The sequence below is a fragment of the Gymnoscopelus braueri genome (assembly GCF_963280865.1).
Source record: "Gymnoscopelus braueri genome assembly, chromosome: 14".
Lineage (NCBI taxonomy): Eukaryota > Metazoa > Chordata > Actinopteri > Myctophiformes > Myctophidae > Gymnoscopelus > Gymnoscopelus braueri.
Window position 1 is genome coordinate 30541938 of NC_137619.1, and position 17426 is coordinate 30559363.

At 41.8% G+C, this 17426-nt stretch overlaps 1 protein-coding gene across 1 annotated transcript in view; it reads left to right on the forward strand.

Moving 5' to 3' along the window:
- The window catches only part of actn2b (actinin, alpha 2b), a 34974-nt gene that overhangs the window by 552 nt on the left and 16996 nt on the right, over positions 1-17426 (forward strand). Inside the window, exons 2-12 of the mRNA XM_080450208.1 lie at positions 5898-6012; positions 6675-6794; positions 7103-7189; positions 7342-7429; positions 8126-8204; positions 11391-11472; positions 12512-12597; positions 13233-13325; positions 13609-13839; positions 14835-14982; positions 15806-15956. Coding sequence (XP_080306334.1) covers positions 5898-6012; positions 6675-6794; positions 7103-7189; positions 7342-7429; positions 8126-8204; positions 11391-11472; positions 12512-12597; positions 13233-13325; positions 13609-13839; positions 14835-14982; positions 15806-15956 — 1280 coding nt within the window. The remainder of the gene's footprint in view (positions 1-5897; positions 6013-6674; positions 6795-7102; positions 7190-7341; positions 7430-8125; positions 8205-11390; positions 11473-12511; positions 12598-13232; positions 13326-13608; positions 13840-14834; positions 14983-15805; positions 15957-17426) is intronic.

The window sequence follows — 17426 nt, forward strand, 5'->3', positions numbered from 1 at the left end:
AGATCAAGTACAAGTTTTCTAAGTATTGAGGGTTTAAGTGGTTAACTGTCTGAAAATACACATTAACATGAATCCAACACTGATGATAGTGCTGTCAAACAAGTCTATGAAGCTATTTATGAAATCCACTGCAACATAATGTTATACAATGTTAGTGGGGGTCCTAGCCATGGTTCACATGACGCTTGTATGACAGTCATGTTTCAGGGCTAGTGGGGGTCCCTGCTTCATCTCTCTCTCAGCTAAGGGGTCCTTGGCCTGAAAAACGTTGAAGACCCCTGGCTTAGGCTATTCATTGAGCATTAATGGTGTTTTGTGCAATTCTGGTCACAAACCTTTCTCTGCTATATTTTCTGAAAATGTGTTAATTGAAAAAGGTATTCTTTATGTTGTTGAGTTCATACAGTGCTCGTCTATACAGTTGGTGGTATGTGGCGGCTTGTACGCCTGGGCCTGGGGAGATGGGAGATGCAGTGGGTACCAGCTAACAATAGCTCTATGAGCGGCTCTCCAGACTGTTGCCATTCCACTGATAGGCCTGGAATGCCAACTGTCAACAGATGCTTCTAACACATGATGACGTTCTTGGGATTAGAATGGATGCTATATCTAATTTTAACCCCAGGACCAAAAGGCATTATAGTGGGTTAATCCAGTGTCCTTGGTGTGGAATTCCTTTGTTTATAGAAACAGCACAAAATATTGTACCAGCACCAGCCAGCAGCCATCTGAATATAGGCCTGCCACTCTGTCACTTGGTTTTAGGGCTTTAGAGTGTCCTATGCCATAACTTGCTGCTCTCTTCACAAATGGTGAACAAAACTTAGAAATGCACTTTGTCTAAACCTCATGTCTTGACAGAACCATATAGCTGGATTCACAAAGTAGCAAACCACCAATTTAAATCCAACCCTCCCTTAGTGTTAAATGTAGGCTACTTGTGTGTAATATTATAGTATTGTATTATCTATTTCCTTTTTGGCATGCACAATTTGGTGACAAAGGCTGTGTACTGCCACGGGGCAAAGTAACTAGTAACTAAAGTTTTCAAATAATTGTAGTGGAGTAAAAGTATAATTTTTGCCTCTGAGATGTAGTGGAGACTTATTTAAAGTATTTTTCAACTTTGATTTAATGTGGCTTACCTCTAAATGTGCCACTACTTATGTGACCAGGTCAGACAGGTGTGTTATGGTATGGTTTATCTCTAGGCCCTAGATAAACCATACCATAACACACCTGTCTGACCCTACATTCTAGGGGATTTCCTATTGTTAAGCTTCCATTGCTGATTTATGTTAGAGAGTGATGGATAAACTAAATAGTGGTCTTCAAGAAACAAGAAGGTGGCCGCACACTGGTAGCCAAAGTGCCAATATTTTATTATAGGACAGGGTACCTTCTACCCTGAAGAAGGCAGTTACCTGCTGAAACGTTGGTTTGTTGCCTCCGCCAGGCCGAAAGGCATGGCGAGAGAGTATGTTTTACCCCTTGTCCGTCCGTCCGTGTGTCCGTGTGTCCATCTGTCTGTGAACAGCTAATCTCCGGCACCGTTGGCCCGGTCGCTGCGAAACTGTGCACACACACTCCCTGGATGCCAATTCAGAACCTCTGCCCCAATTATTTTTACATGGCCCTGTTATAGCGCCACCAGAAGGCCGATTTGTGCAAAACCCATTTTTTTATATTACTCCTACAGATTTTATCCAAACATCACGCAAATCGGTACACAGTATCTCTATATTCATTTGATCAACACGGATCTGTCTGATTTTCCATATTCCATCCTGATTGGCTAAGGTTGGCTTCTAAAGTTTGCAGGATTGGTCCATTTTGAACTAAATGCCTCAAATCATGAACACAACTTGCGATTTCTGTGAAATTTCACACGCACATTCCCACTAGGCCGAGGAAGAAATGCCACATGAACATTTTCAAATCAGCCTCATGGTGGCGCTATAAAAGGCCAATTTGCGTTTTTAACTGTAACTGCACCGATCTGCGTGAAACTTTGCACGCATACTCCCTAGAGGCCAAGGAAAAACATCTGCCCTGCATTTTTCACATTAGCCTTTTATAGCACCACCAGGAGGCCGACTTATGTAAAACACATATTTTGAGATTAGGCTTTCATATTTTGTCCAAATTTCACGCAAATCAGTACACATTATCTCTATAGTCAAGTGATCAAGATGGTTCCGTCCCATTTTTTATATTCCATCCTGATTGGCAAATTCTGAACATTGCTGGCCCACAATAACCTACCTGACCTGGCGGAGACCTGTGCTCCGAGGAGCACTTTTTCTAGTTTACTCTGCGTTCTATAATAAAATATTGGCACTTTGACTACCAGTGTGTGCGGCCACCTTCTTGTCTCTTGAAGACCATTAGTTTATTCTGCCGTTGGCAGGCACCACTATAAGGACTTTGGTGTGCGTAGCATTATCGTGCACAGAGAGTGATGGAAACTCATCAGACTTATACACTTCTATGTAACACTGATTAACGAGGCAGTCAAATTTGCTCAGACAAGCAAATATTGAAAAATCAATAACATTCTTGATAAAGGTCTTTTTCAGGTATCACGGCATTCTCTTGTTCCATTTGCTAGCCATCATCATATACCATAACATCAGAATGCCAGTCAAGTACTCGGCGCTCGATTATTTTCCACCCCCTGGACACCTTATACAGCTAGCCTGTGACCTAGCACTGCCTCAAAGGCATCAGCCACTTCAGGGACAGGGGTGGTCCTCACGGGATGTGATTCATAAATATATTTAGCTCTGATCGTCAGGGGTGCTGGATGGCGGTGCTGGTGGTGTGGGGTTAGAGAGGTGGATGGTAGGGGTCTGTAACTCTGACAGGGTCAGATCTGAGGGGCCAGTCAGTCGGCCATGGTTTCTTTTTTAATGAGGAGGACAATGACTCAATGGCACATACAGAATGCCTGAGGGTTTGTCCTGCGGTGTGGAATTAAATGAAAGCCACCGACCCCCCCAAAGCCCACTAATATTACATTTGTAGGCAGTCCTTCTGTGGGGCAGCCTCTACAGGAAACCTTCACAGCACACACAGGCAAGGAGTAGGTGTAAGAGCATAGTGCTCTTAAAGGAACTGCAGGGTAGACCCATGTGTTTCTATCAATGGGCAGTGTAACGTAATAAAAAAGCACAAATACAGTGAATTGACGCATTTTAATCACAGCAACTAAATGTGTGTACTATATTATGCTTAAAAGAAGGAAGTCAGACTCACACAGCTCGTACTCTATGCCTAAAGTAAATAATTTATTTTAAACGACGCAAAGGGTATACTTCACGGTACTATATTATGTGACACTATTCTGTTTGACATTGTGTGACGCTGTACTGTATGTGTAGATTAGCCTTGAGCTAACTACTGTACGGTTCAGAAGTTGCTGATCCCGATTTTGGAGAGTCCTAGCCCACCAATTGCCAATGTTTGACCAATATTTTGTCAAACGTTTTCAAATCAATTAGAAATGTATATTTTGTAAAGGTTGTAGTATATTTCAGAACATTTATCCTCCTAACCTATAAGCAAACTTTTTTTTTTTTTTCAAGATTATATTCGGGAGAGTAGGGAGAAAAATATGTCAAAGAGAACTTACTTTTTATTTTTTTAAAGGCGCTAAAGTGTTAAAGCCCCTGCCCACCACACGGAGGTTGTGGGTTCGAATCCACCTTGCTGCGTCCGGCTTTGTCGGGCGTCTCTGCGAACACAATTGGCCCGTGTTCGGGGGAGGGAAGTCGGGCCGGGCGGGCGGGGAGGGTGATATTGATCATTGCATGTACTCCTACGGGCTGGCACGGACACCTGTCAGCAGGGAGCGTTGGGCGGGAGGAGTAGGACGAAGGCTCTACGTCCTCCCGGTGGGGGCTCCTCACTGGCAGGTGAGCCAGTAGGATGCAACGGCAGTGACAACACAGAAATGCGTGTGGGGTAGGGCTGTCAGAACGAATTTCACTATTCGAAAATATATATATTTTTAACTAACTATATAAATTAAAGCCATAACCATAACTATAAACTAATATAGTTGGTTTCACTATTTTGTTTAGCCTGTTATTAGAGCATTTGTATGTGTGCACGTATATGTTTATTATTGTACTAAATGTACATAATTAAATTTACCCAATTTACATAAAAAATGCATAATTTTATATAATTATATATTATATAACATATTCAAAAATATTCGAATATTAAAAATAATAAAGCATTGAAATTCGAATGGGATTATAGAGGAGAACTGACAGCCCTAGTGTGGGGAGGAATCCATTGGAATTGACTACATTGGGGAGAAAAAGGGTGTAGAAAATAATTGTCTACTAAAAAAAAAAAAAAAAAAAAAAAACATTAAAAAAGATGGAGATCGGTCAGGCTCTACTGATGATCACGTCATCAATGTTAAGATTGATGACCAACATGAGGAGGAGTGGGGGAGAATGCTCTGCTTCTATGTGACACTTTCAAACAATCTTGATATGAAGGGAAGTTTAGACATTTTCCTCTCTGTCACTTATCATGAGGTCTCCCAGAGCAGTCTAAATTTAACACCTTATATCAGCTGGAATGTGCTCTGGGGGTCTGCTTCCAGCTTTCATCTGTACAGTGCTGATCGCCCATGTGCTCTGCTGCTGGCTATTGAAAGATTTCTATTATAAAAATAGGAGGAGAAAAGCCCTGATTTATACTTACCGGGTAGTTGTGTGCCGGTGTCTATGACGCATTGTGATCTTGTAGATCTGCTATTTTTGGCGTAGGACACCACCGTATTGGGGTAAAGACAATGAAGATCTGATCCTGTCCAAACTCAATCTAATGGATTTCAGCACAATCTGTGAGACTGTGTTATAGCTCATTTTTGTATTAGCCATGCTTCTCCTTCCATTTTACAACATACAAAGAAGGTGTCTATTGAATTTGCAACTGGACACCAAGGGGCCAACTGACCCTCAGTTAATGGGTTAATCTAGCAGTGGTCAAAGGGACTGAGGGTCGACATGATTCATGGCATTTTAGCGAAGACTTGTTAAGCTGTTAGCTTCAGTTTGTTTACATTCACAAGAGAAAAGGATATAATGCATGTACAGTAATGTACTATGGTTCATGGTATCGCTTCATTTGGGCAAACAAAAATTATCATCACAACAAGTAGTCCACCCAGAGCAGTAGCAGGTGCAAAGTGCAATAAAACACTTAAAATCTCTAACATGGTCCTCAATGTGAGACCATGTAAACTAAGGGATACCTACAGTGGTAAAGAAAGGCCAAAATTGTCCTTAAATTGAGATGACTCCATCTTTAAATGTTTGAATGATCTTTCAGTACAATTACAATAAGTTGGGCCTACACTGAAATCACTCCATGTTTGAATGGCTGTAATTAAAGTAGGTCAGAGTGGCTTATTGTTGGTGTTGGCCGAAACAAGGGTGTCTATCCGTTTTTCAATGGGCATATGCTAGACCCCTGGGAGATGGATTGCTTCGGTGGAGTGCAACACCTACTGTACCATCAGCTCCCAGCACCTTACCTCACAACTTATATGCTGAGTTGGTGGTACGTACACAGGATCAAACCCATGCAGGTCCTTGCGGTCCAAAGGCGAGTGCTACCAACTGAGATACCCTGACACAATGAATGGCTGAATTACTCCATGTTTGAGTTTTAGATCTAGAATAAACACTAAAATGTCCCACAAATGCATTTGTAGAGTTTCATCTGTATACTTGGTCATACAATGTTCACTGCAAGAAACGGATTTTCGCTTGAAAATCTTAGGCGAGCGACACAGTTGAATTGAAGTGTAAATGAGGCTTTAAGGCTGTTATATCCACATCGGAATGACCATAGTCTCCCTTTCCTGACAGACCTTCACAGCCTGGTGTAACTCGCATCTGAGGAAAGCGGGGACACAGATTGAAAACATTGAGGAGGACTTCAGGAATGGACTGAAACTCATGCTGCTTCTGGAGGTTATCTCAGGTCAGATGACAAAAAAAAGTATGCTGAGTCTGTAGTACAATGGTGTTGCTTGCTGTCACAATTCTTTGAGACACACATACAGGTATTTTGAGGCGTGGACAAATCCGGCATTGTCTTAGAGTTGGTATCAGCATCGTTTACAGTTATAGATATATTTTTCTGCCCTAGTGTAAAGACTATGGTTACATATTGTAGAACAGAGACCTGCAACAACCTCGATCTTATGAAAAATGAAGATGGGATGTCCAAACATGAATTCTTCAAACTCCTGAGCCATAAAAAGGAGCCAACTCCACACAAGAAGCACCTTTGTTTGCACCTCCAACACATGTGACACCGATTCCATTCCGCTTGTTGCACATACTACTCTGTTGTGACATCACTGTAGTTAAAAGAATATTGTCAGCAAGCTACACCGTTGTGGGATGGCAATGGCATATTAATTACGTTTAAGTGTGGTTCGGCCTTCTAAAAAACATTTTGACATTAACTTATTTCATTAATAATTATTTTTAACTTCTTTACATAAACTGTGTTAGCTCTCATTATTACCTTTGTTGATTGGTTTTATTTTTAATTTAAAGAAATGTATTTTTCTTAATTATTGCATTATTTGATAATGAGAAAATACAATGAATCTTTTTCATGTGCCAAATTTGTAGGTGAGAGGTTACCCAAGCCAGACAGAGGGAAGATGCGTTTTCATAAGATCGCCAACGTCAATAAAGCACTGGAATACATCACAAGCAAAGGAGTGAAACTGGTCTCCATTGGTGCTGAAGGTATCAGAATTGCTCCTGGACATAATTAGCGTACATCACAACATTGGTTCCCAAATGTAGAACTATAACACCATTGTGTGGAGCTTGATGTATACTCCTTTGTGTGCTGATATCCCAACTCCTGCATCGTAAATACCTGATCTACAAGCTCACAATTTGCAGCCCTGCGACGATGCGTTGTGAGCTTGTAGATTGGCTATTTTCAGCTCACGACACTGGTGCGCAACAAACAAAGTATAAATCAGGCTTTACTGTGTTACTGTACGTTTCTGTGATGTATTTTAATCTTAACAGTGTTTGTTTTTCAGAGATTGTAGATGGGAATGTAAAGATGACTCTCGGAATGATTTGGACCATCATCCTCCGCTTCGCCATTCAGGACATCAATGTGGAAGGTGACATGATGATGGGATGTGTAACATCTAGCGAGGTTCAGGTTGAGGCCACCAATACATTTTCTATGTCTGTTTTGTTCAGACAATGTGTAATCTGGAGATTAAGCTCCCATAAATATAAAATAATGTCTGGCTTTCCACTCTTTCCTTAGAAACATCTGCTAAGGAAGGTCTTCTCTTGTGGTGCCAGAGAAAGACTGCTCCCTACAGGAATGTCAATGTCCAAAACTTCCATATCAGGTATGTGTTTAACTGTAAACTGCTCAGCGGAGGTGACGTGATGTTATGTGGTTGAAATTCAGGTGACACATTCCATACATTCTTTTCCCTCCTGATGCTTAATTTATATTTAGTTGCACGCTGGTGTCGTGTGCAGAACTTAGCCGATCTTCAAGATGTGACGAGGTGTGAGCTTGGAGAAGCTTTTTTTAGGCGCACAACACCAGCACTTAACTAAGTGTAAACCAGCTGGAGTTCTAAAGAACTTGATTTCCCATAATGTGTGTTTGTCATAAGTTATTGACTTCATTAGTAATGTTCAGATGTTGCTGGCCAACCAAGCACCGTTTTATAGATCAAATTTATAAATGTGGGGTCTTGATGTAGTTCAACATTTCCAAAAAATCTAGTAGCACAGTGACAATGTTCAGTTGTTGGTATTGCTGACCGACAAACGGCAAACATTTTGCATAATCACATGGCGGTCAATACCCACCCCCTATATGACATAAGAGAAAAATCAGATTATTAATGAGCACTTTACCTTGCTGTCAGTACTTTAAGAACTATCATTGCACCTCCACCACAAGTTGGTCATACCAACCCCAGACAAAAAAGTGCTTTGGGGAATTTTCACCCATGAGTTGAATATTTCTTTCCTGTATTCTGAAGTGTCACAAGTTCTGACATGCTGCTTCTCTTTACCACCTGGTGAAGCTGGAAGGACGGCCTGGCCTTCTGTGCCCTGATCCATAGACACAGACCCGACCTCATCGACTTCTCTAAGCTCAACAAGGTCTCCTGTGTGTCCCACCTGTAACAGTGATGCTGTGTGTCAACCCCAGGCACTAACAGTCTAGTGGTGTCCACAAAACGTAACACGTCACTGCCTTTGGATTAACCTCATTAACCCTGGATTTCCCATTTTGAGCCTGTCATTATGGGCGAACATTCTAAAAAATAGCCGTGGCCTATATACTTAACTTATACCCCATCATACGTCAGAGTCACATTGTGAAATTAGCCGATTTATAAGCACACAACGCTTCACATCGCAATGTCTTGTGAGCTTGTAGATTGGATATTTTCACAGTGCAGCGGTGCCATATCGGTCAGTTATAAATTGAAATTTATTTTAATTTAATTAAAACTGAAATGAGCGTAATAACCCTTCATTGGGTTGGTTCAGTTGAGATGTTTCCCTTCACTGCAGGAAAGCACTGAAGTAAATGTAACTAGAGTCATATGGCACCTTTGACTCATGCCTCTCCCCACTGACAATATAATGTCACATGACTTTGCACGTACCCTGCTTCCCTGTCTTGAATGTGTTATCTAAGTTCGAAGAACGGACTGGCTTTCTGTGCCTTGATCCACGCACACAGACCAGATCAGAAGTACGCTTGTCTGAAGGTATTGGAAGGGCAGTGCAGCACAGTGTTTGATTTTTGTAGAACAGTGGTTCTCGACTGGTGGAGCATGAAGACCTACATTTTGAGCTGATCAGAGTACAGTACATCAAACCACAATGTCACTTTATTAAGGACATACTTTGTGGTCCTTTGTGGTTTTTGTGGTTTTTCTGGCCCACTTTGTGGTCCTGACTGAATGGTGGAGAATCGCTATTGTAGAGTACAGTAACACTGGTTCCATTGGTACTATTGTACTAATACGCTCTAGTTTATGCATAAAGTCATGTAGACTGCAATAAAAAAATGGTTGTACACAAACATTGGAGAATGCAGATAAATAGATATTTTGTTATTTTGATAGTGAATATTGTGTCAGTTAGCCAATATCATATCAGTATCTGTCTGATGATGGAATGTCATCTAGCCTAACCACATCCACCTCATTCCTGAAAGGGCGACTTCGACGAATTGTAACCTGAATCCTATCGCTCTATTGAGAGGGCATGTGAAAATCTGACATAACCTCCCAATGTATTCTGTGTCTCGACAGCTTCTGGGAAAAACCTCAGCCCAGTAGGCAAGAAATTGGAAAGTATTATGTCAGATTTTCATGCCCTCACAATAGTAGCAACAATCATACAGTAAATATAATCGCGGACTAGGTAGGCATGTAAGGTACATGTCAACTGTCTACCAACAATTGTAAAATAAAAAAAGATATTGTGAGTATACTGCACATCCCTTATCCAAATATTTCACCCCCTCTAGTCTAGATCATGTATTTCACATCCCCTTTTACAACTGTATTCAAAACACAGTCCCCACCCCAACACTCACTGCCCTGGCTTGGTCCTACCCCGAATAGACACCGAAACATGAGCTTGGTCCCTGCAGAGCCCTGGCTTAGCGTTACCTCTGTTGTGGCCCTGGCTGCTACGTACAGTATTGTTTGCTACTTTAGTAAGGGACTCCTGGTCCTTTAACAGAGGACAATAATATCTATCCTGAGGCAAGACTACTGACTGAGTGTATACAGTACAAGATTTATCAGTCAGTGTAATGAGGTGTAATGCTAGATATTATCCCCTCCGGTTTGCATGTCAATGTGTTAATTAGTCATGAGTATTTATCCAGACAAACTGAAACAATGAGGTGTTGATGAGCACACGCGCCCACACACGCCCACTCTCTTCCGTTCTCGTTCTCGTCTTTCTCATTGTCACGCGCACTTGTCATGCACGCACACACACAAACACAATCAATCAGTCATATCTCAACTTTCCACTGCTACATTGACAAGTGTCCATTTTAACACTCTCAGAACACTCTCTTAAATTAATACTCCAGATTTCCCCTGCCGGGAGACAGTTGCATTGTGGACCAGTCAGCTGTTGAGTCTGGCTCCAGGTGAATGTGTCTTGTAAGCTCTGAGTGTTATGTCCCGCCGAAATGGCTCTGGGCAGGGAGGGACCACAGACAGACAGACAGACATGGATACACGCATGCCCTGGGGGTTTCCTTCCATATATCCCACCATTAATCTATCACTTGGCCCATCCATCCCTCTATCCATCCCTTTTGCCCTGCACTGGATCTGTGAGCAGCTGGCCCTGTCATGTAGTGTGTGGACCTCATGCCCCCCCCCCCCCCCCCACCACAGTGGAACAGTGGGAAAGACATAGGGACAATAGCTGCAGCATGATGGCATTGGCATCCTCTCCACCCCCAAAAGCACACTATGCACTCTCACTGACTCACTCTGCCCCATTAGCAGGGGAAGGTTTACGCTCAGCTGTCGGCTTAATAAGCCCCAATTCATCTTTCCAAATGCTGGCTATTTCTCACATCAGATTAAGTTGTACGAGAAAAGCAAATTGACTTGCATGCATCACCGATCCACACAGCAATGGGCTGTCCACAACAAGCACAAGCACAACAAGCACCGCACCACACACACACACACACACACACACACACACACACACACACACACACACACACACACACACACACACACACACACACACACACACACACACACACACACACACACACACACACACACACACAGAGACCCTGTCATAGACTGCTAACCTCTTGTTGAGCCACACTGAAAATGCCCCCGGTGTGTAACTGTTTGTGATGTCAGACCAGTGCTCTACCAATGACTAAGAGCGAGAGAGACAGAGACACAGAGAGAGAGAGAGAGAGAGAGAGAGAGAGGAGGGAGAAGGAGAGGGAGAGGGAGAGGGAGAGGGGAGAGAGAGTGAGAGAGAGAGGGTATTTCAATAACCCGGGCAACATAAGCGATGCGCAGGCACCCACACAGTAATCGAGTCAGTGGATACAAAAACCTGAACACGTTGATCAACAAGGAAGCCAAGCACAACATTTTCTGCTTGTTAAATCTGCCAACTTAAAAAAAAATCTCTGTGCATGTTATCGTCAGGGGCGTGTTGTCTGCCCACTATAGCATTCACCATTAAGATCTACTGTACATGAGAGGTCATCACAGAGGTATTTTAAGTCCAATGGCTGTGCACTGATTAGCATTGTGTCTCTTTATTTAGGATGATCCTCTGGGGAACCTGAACCTGGCTTTTGACATTGCAGAGAAACACCTGGACATTCCCAAAATGCTGGACGCTGAAGGTAACGCTTTATTATATAGCATGACCTTATATGAATTCATGGTCCATATTCACGCTATAAGGATATTGAATATCTCCTACAGTCAGGGTTCAATTGGTAATTATTTTTTTCCCCTTTACTACTACCTATATACGTTATAGCACAAATTGGCAATCTACAAGCTCACAACGCATCGCATTGCAAAGTTTGTAGATCTGTTATTTTGTTTTTGTTGAAAAAAAGGCTATTTATTTATAAAGGCTGGTTATTACATTTTTTTATTAAATTGTTAAATTGTGATATTACCCAACAGATATTATAATAATATGAATAGCTTCATACAGACAGTCTACATTTTCCAAAAGAAAATGCATGTATTTAATTCAGTCCACCAGTGGATGCCTCAGCAGATTGAACCCTGCACACAGTATTTGCTGAAAAGTGCCACCATATCTTGCTGGTTTGTGCATGACTATTTTGCATAAATGTAGTGTTGTTCTAATCTACAATATCCCTTACACAGACATATAGCCAGCAAATTCAAACCTGACGAAAGGACTATAATAACTTATGTATCCAGTTACTATCACACATTCTCAGATGTAGAGAAGGTTAGGCCGTAGATCTAGTCACGTTGTGAATCCCGCAATTGTCCTTGCTTAGGCGACTGCATCGGACTGCCTTCAGATTGTGTGAACAAATCCTGCAGTGTACAAGCCATAGATTCTTTCTTTTAATCCTGTCTAAAGGCTGACCTTTTCTTCAGTTCACACTAACTGAAGGCTGCCCTGGTCAGCTAGCTGGGTATATGCGCATACACAGTAAAATCCACTTGTAACCCTGAGAGAGTGAACAAGTTACATTTTACTTTTTAGATAGGAAATATACCATGCTATATTCATTAAAGGTGTAGTAATAGTTCTCCTCTTCCTCCAGAAAGGCTACACTTCCTCCACTCTCCATCGTCAGTCCTTTTGATGTATTCCCTCCTCTCTCTCTTGTCCTTGCCCCTTCATCTCCCTCTCCTCTCCCTCCTCCCCCTCCCCCCTCTGCACTGTAGATATCATAAACACCCCCAAGCCTGATGAGAGAGCCATCATGACCTATGTGTCCTGCTTTTACCATGCTTTTGCTGGGGCCGAGCAGGTACACAATCTGAACCTGTAACATTACTTGTTTTGTATGCAAACATGTTGGCAACTGTAGAGTGCCATGATGGGATTAGTTTAGACAAATATAACTTTTTTCAATGAAGGGAAAGCAATACTTTTATAACACACCTTTTTAAAGTTCTGTGGATGTATTATGATCATTTTTTGTATTACTTGTCTATTTAAAAATGTTATCAATAAAAATGTAAATGTAAATTTCAGTCAGGAAACTTGATTGCATTGGCTCACCCTGTACTGCACATTTATCATCATTCACATTGTTTGCACGCTCTAAATGTGAAACTTTAAATGTGTCCATTCATCTGCTGTGTGAATCCTACTGCTCTTCACCCACCTCAACCCCCAGCAAAGTTCCACTTGATTGTGTACATGGGGGTTTGGGGGGGGGGGGTGTTATGATAAAATCAGATCCGGTCAGCCAAAGCCAAACTTATGATATTACAATAAATATACTTCTACTAATACCAATAGCAATACGTGAGTTGTCCTGACTGACTTTGTTTAGGATTCTATGTGCATGGTGGGTTTTGTAGAAGAGGACATGAAACATGGCAGGCTGTTTTATTTGGGCTCTTGTTTTCATCTCTTGCTGTCTGGGTGATCTCTTAGGCAGAGACAGCAGCCAACAGAATCTGCAAGGTCCTGGGTGTGAACCAGGAGAATGAGAAAATGATGGAGGAGTATGAAAGACTGGCCAGTGAGGTAAACAAATACCATTCCCTTCAAGAAACAAACATTTGAAAAGTAGGACCTGGGGTATATTGACATATTTGCTCACAGTAGCCTATCTTATGCTACTTTTTATTGGAGTGCATTCTCCTCTCCTCTGCTTACGTATCGTACTGCTGCGTATATCGATCTTCTCTGTAGAAATAAATAATTTATCACAGCTTTCCTAGACTGGTGATGACAGATCTCCCCAAAGAGAACTCTCCCAGGTTCTTCTTCTTTATCCCAACCTTGGCCTATGCTTCTCCAACTATAGCTACTGGAATGGATCCGCCGCACCACCCCCTGGTTGGAGAACCGCACCCCGGAGAAGACCATGGCGGAGATGCAGAGGAAACTGGAAGACTTCAGGGACTACAGGCGCATGCACAAGCCCCCCAAGGTGCAGGAGAAGTGCCAGCTGGAGATCAGCTTCAACACCTTGCAGACCAAGCTGCGAATCAGCAACCGCCCCGCCTTCATGCCCTCTGAGGGGAAGATGGTGTCTGTAAGTCTCACTATGCTGAAAACACTCCACATAATCCTCCCACTATAATTGACAATTCTAGTTCATCTAATTCTACTTACCATCTTAGTTACAACACAAGGTAATACATCAAATGCATAGAGACAGTGTAGTGCCTCAGTAATCTAGGATCATAAGTAAACCAAGATCATCAGTCTAAACATTATAATATCAAAACAATTATAATATGAAACTATACAAACTATAGGATGCCAGGTCAACAAATGAACAAGGCTAGGGCAAGTGCTAATTTTTTTTGCTTGAATATGATCAGCTACACAGTTAAATCTAGTACATGATTACACGACTAACTTAAATAAACAGAAATAACAGAAAAACAGAAAACTATTTCATTTTCTTTTCTTTAGCTCATGTCTCTCTTTTGTTGAATTTATAGTATACATTAGCCACTTTTCCCGTCTTGCTTTACTTTCAATCTGTCTTTTAAGTCTTGAATATTGTCTATGATGGTCTGCCACTGTTTATAGTCTGTTATATCAGTCTTGAGCCAGTTCTTGGTGATAGCCTTCTTTCCAGCAACCAGGAGGATCTTGACCAAGTATTGGTCTCCTGCATTTACAGTTCCTTCCATGTGTCCCAGATGACAAAACAAGACAAGAACAGGGAAAGTTGTACCCCAGCACCTCACATATATGAATATGTGTGTCTGAATGTATGACATCTCAGAAAGGCTGTATTTTTAAACAACTCCAAAAAATTGTGTTCTATAGACGATCTTAATGTAATTAAAAAAATATATACTGTGTTGTTTTTATATGTGCTCCTGACTGAAAGCGACGATTCCTATCTGGAATATTAAAGTGACTGAGCGGAACTGAACTGGGGATTTTAGTGTGCAGTCACCACAACTGACTCAGGGTCCATTCTTTACACTCTGAGTTACCAGAGTTACACAGTTGAGTTACACAGGATATTGCTGTGTAATATTGTCTGATAATGTCACTGTATGTTTGCAGGACATAGCCAGTGCCTGGCAGGGTCTGGAGCAGGCAGAGAGGGGCTACGAGGAATGGCTTCTCACTGAGATCCGGAGGCTGGAGAGGGTTGATCATCTGGCCGAAAAGTTCCGCCAAAAAGCCACCGCCCATGAGAACTGGGCAAGCGGTCAGTCCTACATACGGCTGTCTACTGGTCTTATGTCTTTGATTTATCTTCCTGTGTATTTGTGTAGATTAGTTTCTTGCTTATCTGTCCTCAACTGTCTGTTTGTACAGACACTGCATACCCGTACCACTTTCTGCTTTATCCAGGTGGAGTGACGCACACACCAGAAGTGTTTAGCCTTCTGGTATGTGTAGACGTTGGTGGATCTGAGATGATGAATTAACAAAATGTCAAACATAGTCACAAAAACATTATTCACAATATGTTAAAATCATACTGTGTAACCTTTTCAATTATACAAAAGTTATTTTTATTAGAATCTTGCACTGGTATATTTTTTCACAATAATCATGTGTCCGGGTAGCTCAGTCGGTAGAGCAGCCTTTGAACCACAAGGTCATGGATTCGTGTCCCGTTATTGATGGTCTTTGCTGCATGTCTCTCCCCATCTTTTTCCCCCTATTTCAGGCTGTCAGCCTCTACTATAAACTATAAATAAAGGCAGAAAAAAACCCCCAAAAAGAATAAATACACAAGAATAATACACATCAATTGTGAGGTTGTAGATCTGCTATTTTTGCAGAATGTTTGTCTATTATGATGATATGTCCAGAATAGGGGATGCTAGGGTTCATGTGGTTAATATCATCATTGATTTAGAATGGTGATTAAGCTGTTGACCGGGACTATGTTGGAGGTGTTCCGATATCCAGTATTAACGGACACCTTCTCTACCAGCTAATCAGTATAATGAATAATTCTACCCCTCTTTCTATTATCTCTCCTTTCCTTCCCTATTTTTTTGTATGTGTTTGATATCCAGATAAAGAGCTGATCCTCTCCCAGAAGGAATATGAGAGTGCCACCCTGACGGAGATGCGGGCGTTGCTCCGTAAACATGAGGCCTTTGAGAGTGACCTAGCTGCCCATCAGGACAGAGTGGAGCAGATCGCTGCCATTGCACAGGAGCTAAAGTATGTACACAGTACAATTTATTTCTCATAATTCCTGTTCTGTTATTGTCTCCGCCAGGCCGGAGACTATGTTTTAACCCCTGTCTGTCCGTCTGTGTGTCTGTGAGCAGCTAATCTCCGGCACTGTTGGACTGATTGGCATGAAACTTAAGACGCAACTCTTGAACCGTAGGTCCTACAGTCTAAGTGTTGGATTCCTTGGATCATGACGCAACTCCACACATATAGGCCACGCCCATTTCCGCCTGACAAGATTTACCGCCATCACACCGTTTTTGCTACTACTCCTACAGTAGTAACTCACGCAAATCAGTATAAATTATCAATGTGGTCAGGTGATCAAGACGTGTCTGTCAGATGTTTCAGATTCTATTCCGATTGCTTTCAAAGTTTGTGGGAGGGCCCCGCAATGCCACAAATAATGAACGTAGTGTCCGATTGTCATGAAACTTTGCAGGCACACTCCCAGTAGACCAAATAAAAATCTTTCAAATTGGCCTCATGGCGCTATAACAGCCCACTTCACATTTTGGCCTATAACTCTTGAACCATAGGTCATACAATCAAAATCTGGATTCCTTGGATCATGACACAACTCCCCATAACACCTTGGGCCATTTGTGAGTAAATTTTCCGCCATTTTGCCAAGTATAAATGTTGTCCAAAACTCACACAAATCAGTACACATTCTGACACACCCTCATTTATCAATGGAATGTAGAAACCAGCTTAAATTCAAGCCCAGGAATCAGTTTACGACAGGGCACACAGGTGATTTATCAAAGGGTTGTATCCTGCAATCATAGCATAAGAATGGACAGTGTGTTTTTAAATCTGGTGGCTGTCTGGTGGCAGTCATTTAAATAACACGCCCTAAATATTCTCGAAACTTCCCGATTTTACGTCATGAAGTATGGAAAGCCAATAAGAAAGAGCAACTTCTCCTACGTGGAAAGTTTTCCCAGCCTGACCTGTCATCTCTGCTTCCTCACACACACACACACACACACACACACACACACACACACACACACACACACACACACTAGGGCATTCACGAATAGTGATTTTTAGCATTCGAATTATTCGACCTATAAGTATTCGAATATTCTATTAATCCATTTGATTATAATTTTTTTTTTTTTTTTTTTTTTTTTTCAATGGCATTGATGACTTGACTCAAGGAATGCGAGTTGACGTCACACCAGAGCTCACAGCTGTGTGTCTGCTGTAGAAAAGCCACTAAAAAAATATAACATTTTTTTTTCCTTTTTTTTTTAAATAGAATAATCGAATAGTGGTTTGATAGTCGAATAGTCGGTTTGATATTCGAATATTCGACTATTCGGTGAATGCCCTAACACACACACACACACACACACACACACACACACACACGCACACACACACACGCACCTACTTGCATACAAGCCCAACTGTATGCACACCGTGGAAACTGCAGTCCTACAG